Source organism: Atta colombica, unplaced genomic scaffold (assembly GCF_001594045.1).
Source record: "Atta colombica isolate Treedump-2 unplaced genomic scaffold, Acol1.0 scaffold73, whole genome shotgun sequence".
Classification (NCBI taxonomy): domain Eukaryota; kingdom Metazoa; phylum Arthropoda; class Insecta; order Hymenoptera; family Formicidae; genus Atta; species Atta colombica.
This window is the reverse complement of record NW_017259565.1, coordinates 423189-440107: the sequence shown is the minus strand read 5'-3', so window position 1 is coordinate 440107 and position 16919 is coordinate 423189. Positions and strand designations below refer to the sequence as shown.

General features: G+C 30.7%; 1 protein-coding gene across 5 annotated transcripts; it reads left to right on the top strand.

Moving 5' to 3' along the window:
- Positions 1–4749: 4749 nt before the first annotated feature.
- On the top strand, positions 4750–16858 carry LOC108692502 (tyrosine-protein kinase Fer). 5 transcript variants are annotated; one of them, XM_018200785.1, is made up of 16 exons: positions 4750–4807; positions 4870–5335; positions 5954–6127; positions 6240–6336; positions 7220–7415; positions 7649–7786; positions 7869–8078; positions 8186–8369; positions 9302–9472; positions 10316–10552; positions 10704–10880; positions 10960–11173; positions 11318–11470; positions 12203–12325; positions 12397–12519; positions 16691–16858. In XM_018200785.1, the coding sequence occupies exons 2-16, from the start codon at positions 5123–5125 to the stop codon at positions 16831–16833; spliced, it is 2553 nt and encodes an 850-aa protein (XP_018056274.1). In that variant the 5' UTR covers positions 4750–4807; positions 4870–5122; the 3' UTR covers positions 16834–16858. The 5 variants fall into 5 exon arrangements, with proteins under 5 accessions (XP_018056274.1, XP_018056278.1, XP_018056275.1 ...); XM_018200789.1 differs by having other exon boundaries at positions 4773–4994; positions 5105–5335; XM_018200786.1 differs by having other exon boundaries at positions 4773–4994; positions 5083–5335.
- The last annotated feature ends 61 nt before the right edge of the window (positions 16859–16919 follow it).

The following is a 16919-nucleotide window of genomic DNA, read 5'->3' as shown; positions in this document are numbered from 1 at the left end:
TTATAAATATAATATGTATAATAATATTGTATATATATATATATTGTATATAATATTGTATATAATATTGTATATAATCAGAGTTGACAATATTACCTTAAAAAATAATATATTATTATACAGTTACTTTTCATTAAAAGTATAGTACACTCGAGTACATTCGATCATTATTAATTACACATTTTAAAAATTAATGCATTATCGATATCATTATTTGAAAAGTAATGAATTATTAATTTTTCCTTATTTTTCGGGAAATTGTTGAGTTTAGCCTCCTCATCCGAAATAGATATCATATTCTAAAATTAGACTCATTCGACGTATTTTGCACAAAACGATCGAATCTGGCGTCATCAGAAATAATCGTCGCTCTTCCTTGGTATCAACTGAGGTATCATTAAATTTGATCACTATTCGGGAAGCTTATCGTATTAATGAAGAGCAGCTGTACTTGAGCACGTACTCTATTATTATTTAACATATTCTCTGTTATAATTAAACTAATGTAAGTTATATAAGAAAATTTTTGTTTTTAATTAATTAAAGCATATTTATTTAATTAATTAAAGAGAATATGCGTAGACATATATTTTAATTATAAATTATTCTTTGTTATAACTTAAATTGGTTTACATCGTGCACTTGATATGAGTATTAACTAGTAATTTTCTATTGAATGATCTTAATTTCAGCGTTACATTGAAACATACATGATATATGTATTTAATTAATCATTACGATATATACTGTACCAATTTAGTACATCATTCTTTAATTACATTAAAGATGAAATTAAATTAATTTAATAGAAAGTCACTAGTTAGTATTGTATCAAGTGCACGATGTAAACTAGGTCATCTAGAGCCATTTTCAAGCTCTGATTAATTTAACAGGCCTAGTAATTTTGCAGAATTCCAACTGAAGAAAAAAGAAGTTATAAATATAGATTTGTAATACTAACTTAGTAGCAAGGTTTCTCTCTAGCAGCTGTTTGTTAATAATCTATTTTTATGTTCAACATACTATATAAAATTACAGTTAATTATAATTAGTAAAATATGTTTAACTCTTCACATTTTTTTCTCCGACATCACCTTCAATTGGAATCCTATAAAGTTGCTAGGCCTATTAAGTTAATCGGAGCTTCATGAAAGTGATTCTTATATAAGAAAATTTGTGCACAAAGAAAAATTCAGTACCAACTTCACGATGCGAAAAAGGGACATCTATCTTGAAACAAGCATAATATAAGTATATACAATATGGACACTGAACTTTTTATGTGGTCCCCAATTTTTAATGCACATGCGTCGATTTTCAATCAGAAATGTGATTGCCTTTACAAGTTGAAATTGCAGGTTAGCTGGATCTTCTTCCTATAAAATATAATTAATCTTTTCGTCTACAAAAGAGGCCTAGATAAAAAATACATTGCGTCTGTTGGGTTAGATAGCTACCGCCATTTTAATTCAGTATAAGTGCTTCTAACCTTATAAGTTGATGACAATAGGCTGCCAAAAATATCCATTTATTTGCCTCGCATTAGTGATCCACATATTTCTTATCTCAGAATTTATTGGAAAATAACGAAATAAAAAAAATGAATTTTCTTCTTTTTGGTGTTTCCCTTTTTTGTATACATTTTTACAAAATACACAATTTTTACTAAATACACAGTTTCTCAAAAAAAGTTCTCTAAAGAGTCGAAATCAACACAGCTTTCAAGGAAAGATTAGATTAGATTAAGTTCGATACTAAATATTTACAATTAAGAATACTTACATCATAATAATAGTTTTTTTATTACACTTCGCCTTTTTGTATTGTTTTAATTTTTTTCTATATAATCTATATGTATGTATAAAGCTATGCTTGATGCATTAATGGTGAATTAAAATGGTGCTCTGATCACTTGATTCGGATAGCCAATTAGATCATACCCCTCTATGTCACATCTCTATTATCTAAGGATACGGTCAACACGATGCTGCAGATGTTTTGAAATTGATCGGTTTGTAAAATTCTTTCTTCTAATTGATCCATCATGCTTCAAAGCATTTGTAGCAAGACCACAATATAAGTATCAGTAGGGACATTCCGTGTCGACACCTTTGATCTCGCAATCACGTGAGCATCCACCATGTTAACATTTGGAAAATCCAGGAAAGAAAAATTCGAAAGAGGATATAATGTCCCTTAATAATAATGTAATCCTACACTAAAAAATTTTACAAAAATATAAATATTAACTAATGAACAAAATTAATTCGAAAATATTGGGAGTAAAAAAAATTAGTTCGGTCCGTTTTTTTGTGTTCAAAAATGCATTTATTTCCAAATAAAATGAATGAACAGATCAATTAAAGTATTGTCCATCGCTGCCTACTACTTTTTCCCATCTCTCAGGCAATTTTCGAATCAATTCAATCTCAAAAAAATGATTCGTCTTTGGAGGCGAACCAATTTTGGAACCAATTTCGATTTCTGCGAAAGAAGTGAACCGGTGACTTGCCAAATCGTGCTGCATCCTTCGGAACAACCAGTAATTAGAAGGAGCAATGTCCGGAGAATACGGCGGGTGCGGTAAAACATCCCATTTGAGCATTTCCAAATATTTTTTTACGACTTTAGCGACATGAGGCCGAGCGTTGTCATGAAGAAGAATATCTTTATCATGTCTTTGCTCGTATTCCGGCAATTCTCGCAATGCACGACTCAAACGAATCAATTAACCAATACCGATCGTTCGTAATGGAATCGCCAGGATTCAGCAGCTCATAGTAAACAAGACTCTTTTGGTCCCATCAGATACAGAGCATGATCTTCGAACCATGAATGTTCCGTGGTGTTGATGTTGAGGTCGATGGCAACGACCAGGCTTAGCGTAGTATTTTTTCTTCTTGGGGTTGTCGTAGAATCCACTTCTCATCTCCAGTTACAATCCGATGCAAAAAATCTTTTCTCTGTTGTCTTTGAATCAGCTATTCGCAAGTGAAAAATCGCCTTTCAACGTCTCTCGGTTTCAGTTCATAAGGCATTCAATTTCCTTGTTTTTGAATCATTTCCATGACTCTCTCAAGCGTACAGAAATGAGTTGTTGAGTTACCTCCAATGATTCTGCAAGCTCCTCTTGCGACTCTGATCTTCTTCGAGTAATGTCTCTAATTCTTTGTCTTCGAATTTTTTTGGCTGTCCAGAGCGAGCCTTGTCTTCAACGCTGAAATCTCCATCCTTGAAATGTCGAAACCATTCCCTACATGATTTATCAGTTGGAGCAGTGTCATCATAAACTTCGACAAGCATTCGATGGGCTTCGGCTGCACTTTTCTTCCAATTAAAGCAGAAAATCAAAACCTCCCGCAAATGCTTGATTAACACAAAATTCGACATTTCAAAGTAAAAATCAAGGTTTTTGTATAAAACTCAAAACGATATAAACTGAATATTATTAGCAGATGTTTAACCTCTCTGAAACCACCAAAATCAGCTGTCACTATGAACCATTCAACAGCTGGAACCATCTTTAGGGAAACAGACCAAACTAATTTATACTTCCAGTAAGAACTAGTAAATAAATCAAATTTATTAAGTAATTATTATTAAATGATAATTATGAAACAAACATTTTTATTTAGTTATTTTTCGTAAAAAAAATATCAAAAATATAATATAAATTTTACTTACATAAATATAGATATAAAATAAAAAAAAATATTATATTTGTGGTTTTATTTAATTAAACGTAAATATAAAAGTATATTAATAAATAATTATGTATATTGTATATTGTATATTGTATTATGTATATTTTTTAAAAATATTTATGGCGCAGCTCTTAAATTGTCTTCTTTTGCGGATATCTGCTCACATGGGGATCTGTAATATGTACGTTCTTGTCATCTTGCATTTGATTGAATCCGACCCAAAACAAAAGCTGCGCAGCCATACCTGCGCGAATACGCATTTTTTCGCTGAGTGTTTCTACTGGTTATATTGTACTGTAGGTGTGGTCAAAGCTACAAATGCTTTGATGGACCAATTAGAAGAAAGAATTTTTTAAATTGACCAATTAAAAAATACTTCAAAGCATTTGTAACGTTGACCATATCCTCTATGTACTGTATTATACTGTGATTCTTTGTTGGATCTAGGGACCAATCATATTAAAGAATCACTAAGGACTGCAGAATAGAGAATGCGTCATAAAAGCAACCAACCAGCATTATTCTTATTTTGAATAGCGGTTTTAATTGATTTTAATTGGTTGTTTCAATGACGCATTCTCTATTCCTTTTCTGCATTGTGTGATTTCACTTTAAGATCATCGTCCCATGAGTGGAAAATTACAGCGGAATGGAACAGCCAGACTAATCATAATCGCAGAAAAGAAAGAAGAGTAATGACTGTAGAGTTGTGATTAGTCGCGCTGTTCTGTTCCGCTGTAAATTGTCGCTCATGGGACAGCAGCCTAAGGACAGCGTTCACATTTTGACGAAAAAACAGAAAACGAAAAAGCAATGGTCAATCAGAACTCGCGCTGATAGTAAGTAGTATAGAAAGCCGAAATTGTAGGCTACTAGTTAGGCTGGATTCACATTACATTTCGCTTGTCTCTTTTCGCGAGTTCTAATTGGCTTCCGCTTTTCCGTCAAGGTGTGAACCCGGCCTTAGAGTTTTGATTGGCTGCTGCTTTTCTGCTTTCCGTTTTTCCATCAAGGCGCCCTAACTGATTAGTTTTCTCTGCTGAACGCAGCCCATGCCTTGATCGACATCATCGTGCGATTTAGCCAATGGCGGTATTTTGCTGGTAAAAGTAAAATTTTTCTATAGCTTTTAGGAGACGGGTATAAATATAAATGTTGATCTCAGAGTTGCGCGAGGACGCGCCGGAGTAACGGCACGTCGTCGTTATTATCCTTGTCGTTGGCGGTGCTGATCATGTAACAATATCGGACACGTCGCTGTTCAACGCGCCAAGCCCATCTAAATTAAAAGTTAGGAATATTACATATTCATCGATGTCATGTTCAGACATCCCATTTTAACGAAGCAAAGTTAAAATGAGCCACCGTTGACCGTCAGCATCACCACGTTGCTGTGATAGTTTCCGATTCGCCGAGGGATGGGTTTCTCCACAAGTCTGCAGGGTCAGGCGTCGCATGAAGCGCTTCTAACCCGTCAGGATGCCGAGATCAAGCTGCTGGAGACGATGCGAAGATGCCTCACGTCAAAAGTCAAATCCGACCGAGAGTATGCCTCTACTATTTCCTCTCTCACCATCCAAGGAAAGAAGATCGAGCGCAACGAGGATCTCGTTGGCAGCCTTATAGCACAGGTAGTTAAATCAGCCAAATCTGTTGAACATAAATAATCTGTTCATCAGTACTATTAAATTGCCTGTCAGTTCAGAAGTCTGTTATACAAGACTACAAATAATAACAGCATGCAGTTTGCTTAAATTAGAAATTGTAAGCTCTACAAAAAAAAAGATCTACTTTGACTGAATATGATCTTCGCTATATTTGTATTGAACAGATAATTTTGTCAAGTTCTTGCTACTGAATCTCGGCAGAATACTAATAGAAATGTAACAAAATTTGTTAACCGAATATAATTACTGAAACTGAGACATTTCATATGACTATGTACATGATTAAATAATAAATTGATTTTCATTGGCAATTTGCTGTCAAATTATATTATATTATATATAGATTCTGCTAGAATGCTTAATATATTTGTTGTTAATGTTAATTTATTGGCAAATTGTTGGGATAATAGACCTGTTCTTTTTGGCTGAACTTTTGCACCGTTCATTTATCTTCCTTTTTTCTCTAGGGGGAAAGAAGAAGAAGAAAGATGAACAGATGTAAAAGTTCAGCCAAAAAGAACAGGCTTAATATGGACATTTTGCTTAAAGTAATATAAGCTATATAAATACATATTTTTCCAGAGTTGGAGAGATATAATGGACTCTATTGATCAAACAGCGAAATTGATTAAGCAGCAAGCAGATTCTATTGAAAATATTGTTGTAGATCAGTTAAGTACATTGTACTCGGAAAGAAGAAGAGCTAGAAAACTCTACCAAGAGGAACAGAATTGGCTGAATAATCAATTTCAGCAGGTAAGCAATTATATATGTTATAATACAACATCAAAGTGTAATATGGTAAATAGTAAACAAATTAGAAAATTCTGATTATTATTAAAATTTTCTTTTATTTATTCATTTGAAGCTGACAGATGATGTAACTAGGAAGAAAATGGAGTATCAGAAGAATTTAGAGATGTATAAATTAATGAGATCACGATTTGAAGAATATTATGTTAAGTGTAAGTGCTTTAGTGTTAGATGGTTCAGAAAGTTCTATGATATTTATTAGCTCAAAATTATATACAGAATATATTGAGAAATTTTCAACTTTCAAAATTTTCGGCGTGAAAAGTTTTCTCAAAAAATGTATTTTTTAAAAATATCCCTACAAATTTTATTATCGAGTTACACATAGGTTAAATAAAAAAGCATTCTGATTTTGATTGCTCGTGACTGTTAAGAATCATCATATCACAATTAAAAAAAGCTTAGATTCTTAATGCTGAAATTCTGCTTTATCGAATGATATAACTGCTAATTTTTTAAATGTAGAATCTATACAAATTTGAACCAAAAATGTGATTATTATAGTCCTTATAATTATTACATAATGGTTAAAAGGAAGATACTATCATATTTTTTAAATATATTTTTAATAGCAGGTGAATCAGTAGAAGTTAGGAGCAATCAAAGAATGCTGCTTTTTATTTAACTTGTAAATAATTTAAAATCAAAAAATTAAGAAACATTTTTGAAAAAAAAGTTTTCATGATAAAAGTCGAAAATTTTGCAAATTTTTTTTGACACGTGATAGATTCACAAAGAAAAAAAATTTCCTTCTTTTTTAGCTAGTTTTTCTATTTAGTAGTTTTCTATATATGAAAAAAAAATTAAATAAACTAAAAAATTATAGTAACCTTTTGAAAATAGACATTTCAACCTTTAAAACTTTTTTTTAATTTAAATTTCGTTGATTTTTGACAAAAATATTGTATATACAATTTGAGCTAACAAAATATCGCAGAACTTTTTAAATAACCAAATAGAAATCATTTTGTATCATATCAAATCTGTTGTATTTGTGCAATAAAAAAGTGGTACAGAATAATACGATTGCTTTAGCTGGTAGAGGAGGCCGCAAATTAGACGAAGTAAGAGAAAAATATCAGAAGGCATGCAGAAAGCTTCATTTAACACACAATGAATACGTACTACTACTAGGTGCTGTGACAGAATGTGAACATGATTTAAGAACCTGTTATTTGCCAAGTTTGCTCCATCGGCAACAGGCTATTCACCAAGAATTCATAACTTCATGGTGAGTTTTGTTATATAAATAGCTTTATATATGATATCTAAATAATACACTCTTGGCAAAGTTCTAATTTTTTTAATCATTTTTTTTTTATCTTTGAAAAAAATCTTAATATTTCATAATTCATTTTTCTATTTGCATGCATCTAGAAATGAAGAAGGTAAAAACTTTATTATAAAAATTAATAATTATTATTTTTTACATGTACAAAATATTTAAATATCTATTTCCTCTAGGAAAGGAATACTTCAGGATATTGTAAAGTATACAGATTTTACAACAGAGAAATTCTTGGAGATTCATATAAAAGTGCTGAAGGCAGTCGATAGTATTAAGCCTATCGAGGAATATAGAGATTTTATTGGAAAGCATAAGTATATATATGTAACATAATTATTTCTATACTTAAAAAATATAATTTTAATATAAATATTTCAAATTATAATATTAATGTAGAACTAGGCCAGCATCTCCGATTAGATTTACATTTGATGAGAACCTTGTGGATGACACTTCAGGGAAATTATTGCCAAATAAGCTGACTGTCGACAATTTGACTATAGATTGGTTAAGAAGTCGCCTCACGGAACTCGAAGGTTCTCTCAAAACTACGCAACAAAATCGACAAAGCTCGCAGTTTCCGCAAGAAAATAACAGTGATTCTAGGTATAAAATTTTTACCACTGATATATAGTGCATCAATGCTAATGTTTTGTTACAAGTTCAATATTTGCTGATGAATTAACTTTCAAATGTTGTATGTGCATCATTAGAATTTCAGTCTTGGACTATTCTCGTGAAAGGGAAGAACTGAGATTACGTTGCCAGGAGAAAAAATTACAAAGACAAGTGGATGTCATTAGAGGTGCTCTCAATGAATTAGGCTGTGAAGAGTTACCTTCGGGTTGCGATCTTTCTATGGAAAGTTCTTTCACTGATTCACCTGCAATTAATAAAGTAAGTATAATCTGAAAAGTTATTCTTCCTTTTTTACTAATAAAGAAAAATATTTTCTTAATTATAATAGATTTAATATTAAATCTTGTAATCCTTGATATTAAAGGGGCAGAAAAGAAATTCTCTTTTGGTTTAAAAAAAAAATGCCTTTTTTATTTTTCTAAGAGAGATATATAAGCTACAAGGATCGAAATTTTGTAAATGAAAGTATATATTTTTGATTATTAATAACAATTTTTATTTTATGTTTCACTGAAAAATACTCTCCTTCTCCTAGGCCTTGCACGGCATGCAGTATTTCATGGTATCAGAAATGTCTCCAATCTGGTTCATCTGAAACAAAAAATTCAAAAAGAGTCTTAAAATATATTAAAAATTGCCTATTGGATGCTTTTTTCGATTTCTTTTTTCCAGAAAGTTGAAATCGAAAATCAATTTTTTAAGTTTGAAAGTCCGCCATTTTATTAAAAATAAAAAAATTAGAAAATCGCATCCGATAGGGATTACAATTTTTAATGTACTTTAAGTATATTTAATAGATTCTTTGAATTTTTTGTTCTAGATGAATCAGGTCAGATTCTGATATTGTGAAATGCTGCATGCTGTACAAGACTTAGGAAGAAGGGAGATACTTTTCAATGAACATAAAATAATAAATTGTGATTAATAATAAAAAATATGTACTTTCATTTATAGAAATTCGATCCTTGTAGTTTATACAATATATATCTTTTCCAAAAAAAAATATGAAAAAAGCATACTTTTTAAAATCGAAAGAGTCCTATGCTTAAGAATATTTTCAGAAAAAGATTTTTATAAAGGATGTACTTTGTAACTGTAACAATAATGTATAAAAGTTTTATGTTGATTATTCTTTTATTTAATACTAAGTTGCCAGGAATTATAAGTTAGTTAGATCTGGCCCTTTACAGAGAAATACAGTCGACAACAGTCTGTTCACTCTAAGGAGAAATCAGCGGTTTATGACAATATTAAAATCACCCTTTAAATCCTTGCCAACAATTAACAACTCGAAAAACGGATTGATTAGGGCAAATAGTGAAGAGCCTTCAGCTAAAGCAGATAAAAATAGCCCCCCAGTTGTATGTGTTACTTTATTCGTGTGATATCCGAGTGCTCGTGTATTTTCTGCGCTCGATAAGATGTTTAATAATAATGTCTTGCGTTATTATGTAAAACTCACATACAACACATTTGCCCCCGCTTTTGTATTGTAATAAATTCTTTTATCCTTACTGCCACGCAGACGTAAGCAGTATAGTTTTCCATATTAATACTCTTTTTATTACAAAAATTAATGCAAGGTTCGCAAACAACTTCGTCTTGCTACCATATTTTATGTACAGAATTATGGTTTACACGATTTATCATAATTAGAAAATATTGCATGAATAATGAGCATTTCATCTAGAATATATTTTATTAATGCTGAATTATGTTATTCCATGCTAAGCATGAAAATTTCACGCATGAGAGTAAACATTTTTACATTGATATTTATACATTTGTACAGAAATAAATTATTACAAGGCATATATATACAGTATTTCAGAAATAAGTGGTATCATATTCCTAAACCTTGGTATCATATTATATTCTCTTTCTCATAATTATCGGGTGATATCTATCCAAAATTTCGAGATAAAGAGCATTATATTTAGAAAAAAAGGAATTTCCGAATTTATGTTTATATAATCTTTTTTTTTATATTTAAGGAGAGTAGAATACGATACAAAGTTTGACCATCTGTTTCTGAAACACTCTGTATGTGGCAGTGAGTGAAATTGCAAAATATCATTTTGTTCCCAATATATTGCTTATTTGTTGTAACAATGATGCAACTCAAAATTGTCATTTTTTTTAGTTGCTTGCAAAAAAGAACGGAAAAGAAAAAAGAAATAATTTTCAAAAGAATATATTTTTAGGTACCATTACGTGGAATCTCGCATTTAACTAATAATCAAAAAAGTAACGGAAATGGCAGTCCTCTTATGGAGGAAGAATGGTTTCATGGAGTACTACCGAGAGAAGAAGTTGTAAGATTACTCGTCAATGAAGGGGACTTTTTAGTACGTGAAACAATGAGAAACGATGAGTGTCAAATAGTTTTATCTGTTTGTTGGGATGGGCATAAGCATTTTATCGTACAACTTACACAAGAGGTAAGAATAAATTTAATAGAGTATACTAGAGTATAATAGAGTATATAATATATATAAATTTGTGTAATATTAAAATTAGAAAGTTCAATTCTAATAGCTCAAAATTATTATTATTCGAAGGAACGGTTTATATTAATGTACGTTATGGCAGGGACATTACAGATTCGAAGGACCCGCATTTCCATCCATTCAAGAATTAATCAGGCATCAATGGCTATCTGGCTTGCCAGTGACCAGTCGATCTGGTGCTATTCTTAAGACTCCAATTTTACGTGAACGGTGGGAGCTTAATAACGATGATGTCATTCTTTTGGAGAAAATAGGTCGAGTGAGTAGGCTGACATATAATAGCTTTCCTGTATGTTTTATATGCTACTATATATATAATGTCGACGATGTGATCATAGGGAAATTTTGGAGACGTTTACAAGGCGCAACTGAAGACTTGTAAGACTGAGGTGGCTGTGAAGACATGCAAAGTAACGTTACCAGACGAGCAAAAACGTAAGTTTCTACAAGAAGGAAGAATATTGAAGCAATATGATCACCCGAACATAGTTAAACTCATCGGTATCTGCGTTCAAAAGCAACCGATCATGATCGTGATGGAACTGGTACCCGGTAAGCCATCAAATCTTATTACGTTGCATTATGTTAATACCATTAACATCTCTAGCTCTCATTCTATCGTATTAAAATACTAATAAATTGGAAATCTACCGATGTATACGCTATGATAGTCTACACGCTAATCACTAATTCTAGGTGGTTCGTTGCTCACATATTTACGGAAGAATGCTAGTACAATAACACAACGGGAGCAACTGCTTATGTGTAAGGATGCTGCGGCTGGTATGAGTTACTTGGAATCTAAATATTGCATCCACAGAGATTTAGCCGCTCGCAATTGCCTTGTAGGTAAGGGCCTCTTTCAATCAATCTTCTTTTTCCTATACAAACTCGCATGAGCGAATCATAGAATCTTGAATTTCAGCAGATCCTGGAAGGATTCTGTGAGTATCCTCTGCAAGGAGAACAGAGGTCTCACTTTTTTCTCACAAAATGTTATATTGAAGTTTTCACTAACCTCTGTTAAGCTAACTGATTATTACATGATTACAATGTAAGGACTAAACATAGTTTATTACAAGAAGTGTTCTTATAATCTGTATTTCTATTAGTACTATTAAAAATGGATGAAATGTTAATTTTTATATTTTTGGTGAATATGATTATAATCTTGAAAAATGTGAAAGAAGACTTTGTATATTTAAAAACCGCACATTAACTTCATTGAAATATTCGATGGAATGGATAAATTTCAAAATGAGATTTAGATTATGTAAATATAATTTTACAATATTGTTAAAACGAATTCAAAATGCAATACAACATAATCCTGATATGTATGTATATATATATATATATATACATACGAATTATATATTTGGATCCGACGCGATGAAATTGCTGTTTATGGTTTTCACATTGATAATTATGTAACTGTTGATTAGTTTAATCGAGGTGAAAGAGACCCTAAATAAATTAAATTTTAAAAAGGGAAGGAATGGAAAACACTAAATTTAAAGTTGAACGAATTACGTAATAATAATGGAATAAAATATAATGTTGTATACTTTATTTCCTTAGGATATGAATGCATAGTCAAAATTTCTGACTTTGGAATGTCAAGAGAAGAAGAAGAATACATAGTTTCAGATGGTATGAAACAAATTCCAATTAAATGGACCGCACCAGAAGCTCTGAATTTCGGTAAGTTTATGTTTACATCATTTAATGTTAAACATTCTATTGTTTCTATTACATACATTCATGTCTCTCAGGTAAATATACATCGCTTTGTGATGTTTGGAGTTACGGGATTTTGATATGGGAAATATTCTCTAAAGGTGGTAATCCATACAGCGGCATGTCCAATTCACAGGCACGCGAGAAAATAGATGCAGGTAAGAAAATGAATAACAGAAATTGAAGTTAGTTATGGCGAACATGAGTCAACATAACATTATGATACTGAAAAATGTTGATTCCTTACAAATTCAAAACGATAACTTCATATATATTCAAAACGACTTAGTTTCAAAGATATAAGGTGGCAAAGTTCAATGAAAAATTTCGTTTTTTTTTCAAAAGTTTCGAAAATCACTCTTAATTATTTTGATGAATTTTTGTATACGTTTAAAAATGTTTCATCAAAATAACTCGAATGGTTTTCGAAATTTTTGAAAAAAAAAAAACGAAATTTTTAAACTTTGCCACCTTGTATCTTTGAAACTAAATCGTTTCAGACATATGATTATATGAAATTTCCGTCTTTTTGTGTGAGAAATCACCTTTTGAAATCTTTTAGCATACTTAATATATAGCATGACGTTCTTGCGGATGCATAATAGAAGAATGAATTTGGATCCAAATTGTCCCAATATGCTGCTCATGATAGAATTAATAAGGTGAAACGTTGAACATTATGTGACATGGAGGAGATAGTTTAAAATTTCAATCAATCAGTCATGCTCCATGGAGAAAAGCGTATATTTAAAAAGTATACTTTTAATTGGAAATGAAAATGATATAATTATGTTGAAAATTAATTATTATATATAAATTAATTAAATATAAATTATTATATATAAATTGGAAAACGTTAATAACAATGAATGGCAATAAATAATAATCAAAGCTGATTTTCCATTTCGACTACTGCCAAATTTTATTAAATTGGTTCGATATTTATCCGAGATACACTGTAAACATTGTAGGAAATAAGCGATAAGACGAGAAAAAAATCAGGGCGCTTCGAGATTCGAACCTAGGGCTCTATCTTTTGAGCACATATGAATAATTTTCGCATACGAAAATGACAATTTCTCAATTGTGATTGGTTCTATAAATTGCTTTTCGTATGCGATATTTGTTCAAGAATAGGACCCCTAGTCTCCGAAATAGTAGACTTTCGTTCTTGCCACTGAGCCACACAGCCCTGACTCTAGTGATTTCTCTGTTGTGCTTATTTTCCAGTAAATTTCTTAAGGCCACACAAAAAACGGCACACAAAAGGCAGTAAGACATAAACAATAAGATAATCAACATGTTGGATTGGCTACTTATGTTATGGTTTTACGGACTCTACTAATTGATCAGTCACTTGTGCCTGTTCTACAATAGGATTGCAAGTTGTAAGCCGTTTGAAATTGGCCAATCACAATTAAATATGAAAAGAATAATCGACTATGATTGGTTAATTTCTTGTGGTTTATCGCTTATGACTATTGTAGAACAACTTTTACTGTATGTTTTACTGTTTAAGTTTTTTGTATGCCATGGTCCTTACAGCGTGTCAGCTGATATTTGACGTTCTAATATCAGTCTGAATTGATATTTAAATTTTGCATCGTGGGGCATAATTGGCTCGGTGCTCCCCACTACTTTTGGACGACTGCGCATCCACGGGGACCATTACCTCATATTATATCATTCCATCATGCTACTGCTATTAGAGCTATCCTATGACAGTCAGATTTCGGAAAATGAAATCTCGGAAAAGTAATACAGTGAGGATTCAACCAATCAGAATTATTGGTATGCATTACTGTTCAACTGCATATATACATTAAATATAAGATTATCGAAATTGAATTTCTATATGTATAAAAGAAATTCATTATTAATAAATAATTGTTCGATAAGTATTCATTAATGTATAAGTATTCTCTCACTTTTCCAGCATATAAATATAATCATTTATATCGTTGAAGATAAAATTGTATGCTTGTCAGTCCGAAATTTTTGTAGCTGAGTTTCCCATGGATCAATATTTCCGAAATTAAAAATCAGAAAATTTATTTTAAATATTTTATGAAAAAAGATAATTATTATAGAAGAATCCACAAGTTAATAAAATTTTGATATATTTTTTATTATAAAAGAAGATAATAAAAGAATTTAAATTAAAATATAGTCTGAGATTAGAACAGTTTTCCGAAAAAGTCGCTTCATAGGGAACTCAGCCACAAAAATTTCAGATCGACAAGCACGCAATTTTATTTTCAATGATATAAATAGTTACATTTATATGTTGAAAAAAATGAATATATATTAATAAATTCTTATTTACAATTATAACAATTATATATTTAACATTTATGCAATTTATTATAATAATTATTTATTAACAATGAATTTCTTTTTATAGAAATTCACGTATAGAAATTCAATTTTGATAATCTTGTATTTAATGTACAATACATGTGCAGACGAACAGTAAAGTCGTAAGTTGTAAATAGTAAATAGTTATAGTTGTAAGAATTGACCAATCACAATCAAATATTCTCCTCACATTCGACTTGATTGGTCAATTCTTACAACTACAATCACAACTACGCTTATGACTATTATAGAATAGGCTTAAGGAAGCGTTTATATAGACCGTAACCGTATAATGTATACCCTAATCTGTAAAAATTGACCAATCATCTTCGAGTATTCTTTTCTTACCGTCGAATGAGAGAGGAATACTTGAATGTGATTAGTTAATTCTTAAGATTACAGCATATGGCATACGGTTACAGCCAAACACTCCCTGCAAGTCAATAATTCTGATTGATTGATCGCCATTCTATTATTTTTCCGAGATTCCGTTTTCCGAAATTCCGACTGTTACAGCTGGAACAGCACCCTTATCCTCGCAAAAAAAATGAATTTGGATCCAAATTTAATTGGTTGTTTCCAGTATGTTATCGCCATTATGCGCAACGTTTCACTTTATCTTATTGTATTACGCCATGGTATATATTTTATACAGGATATCCCAACTTTAATTGATCATCTCAAATACTTATCTTTTCACATTTTAGGGAAAAATATTTCAATCAAAAGTTTCAAAACGGAATTATCAAAAGGAATATAAAAAAGTATTGGTTTGACCTTGGTAGGCTGTTAAGATCAGGGCAAGGTCATTTTGAATTTTTTAAATAGATTTATTTTTTTAAATAGAACTCTTCATTTTTCATTACGTATCTTTTATGTAAAAATGAAAATAAGAGGAAGAATAAACTTTGATCTTGATAAATGTTACGAAGATCATGAAATTGAACAATACCCAAGAGGGTAACTAACCGTCGGACACCTTAGATAATATTAATGCCGACGGTACTGTAACTTTCAAGTCTTATAACTCGAAAAGCATTTAATGAAAAAGAATTTTATTATGTTGAAAAGCTCCCGAGATAAGTTATGAAAATATGTAATGATATGTAAAAATGGAGGATTCTAATTAAAAAATTCAAAGTGACACTTGTCCTGATCTCGATCCAATGCTAATCAAAATCCAATGGTACCTTCTTATTGAAAATTCTCCTTGAAAGTTGTCCTTGAAGTCATAAAACTTTTATGTAAAACATTTTTCCCTAAAATATACTGTTCAAGAAATATTTGAGGTAGTGATGAGCGTTATTTCGTTATCTGTTACTGTGAGTAACCATTGAGAAATAACTTTAGTAAATGTTATCAAATTTGAAAAATAACGTTCGGATCTTAAATGGTTATTTTCAAATTTTAAATTTTATAAATAAAAGGTAAATAGTAATATTTAAAATCTTACTATTTATCTTTTTTGCTAGTCGGCATTTATTAGGCTAATATTACATGCGTCGTACGACAAATTTTTCAAAACCTGTTGACTATAAGACAAAGAAGTCCAAGATCCTCTCTGTTTTGCAGCCAATTAACACGCTTGAAAAATTTGTCGCACAACAAAAACCAGATGTAATAACCTTATTCATTACCAAGTTGACATCAATTTTTGTGCATAAAATTTAACACTTTATATCATTTCATTTGTTTGCATAAATATTTTAAATAATGAAAAATAAATTTCTTAAATGACTTAAAAATAAGAAATAATCCAAAAAAATGAGACTAATAACTAGAATATAGAGTATTAAAAAATAACCAATAACTGTTTAAATAACCGGTTATTTTGAAATAATAGTAACTGTTATAACCGTTAATAAAAAATAATCATTAGCCCATCCCTAATTTGAGATGATCAATTAAAATGGGATATACATTTGTTTTGCGATTAATGTATTCTGCCAATTTATACATTGATTGCATCAGGATATCGAATGCCAGCTCCGGATGGAACACCTGAAGAGATCTATCGATTAATGCTACGATGCTGGGATTATGAACCAGAAAAACGGCCACATTTCGATCAAATATTTACCGTGGTCGAGACATTAACGCAAGCATATTTATAAGTACTATGTTAAGACTATTTTATGGCCAATAAGCTTAAATTGGTCATGAAAACCCCATAATAATATAATATATAAAATTATATATA

Excerpts from the sequence above, each read along its gene's own strand:
- LOC108692502 (XM_018200785.1), top strand. The coding sequence starts at position 5,123 with ATGGGTTTCTCCACAAGTCTGCAGGGTCAGGCGTCGCATGAAGCGCTT. Across the intron at positions 7,416-7,648 it reads CAAGAATTCATAACTTCATG|GAAAGGAATACTTCAGGATA; the intron begins GTGAGTTTTGTT and ends TATTTCCTCTAG. Across the intron at positions 10,553-10,703 it reads TCGTACAACTTACACAAGAG|GGACATTACAGATTCGAAGG; the intron begins GTAAGAATAAAT and ends ACGTTATGGCAG.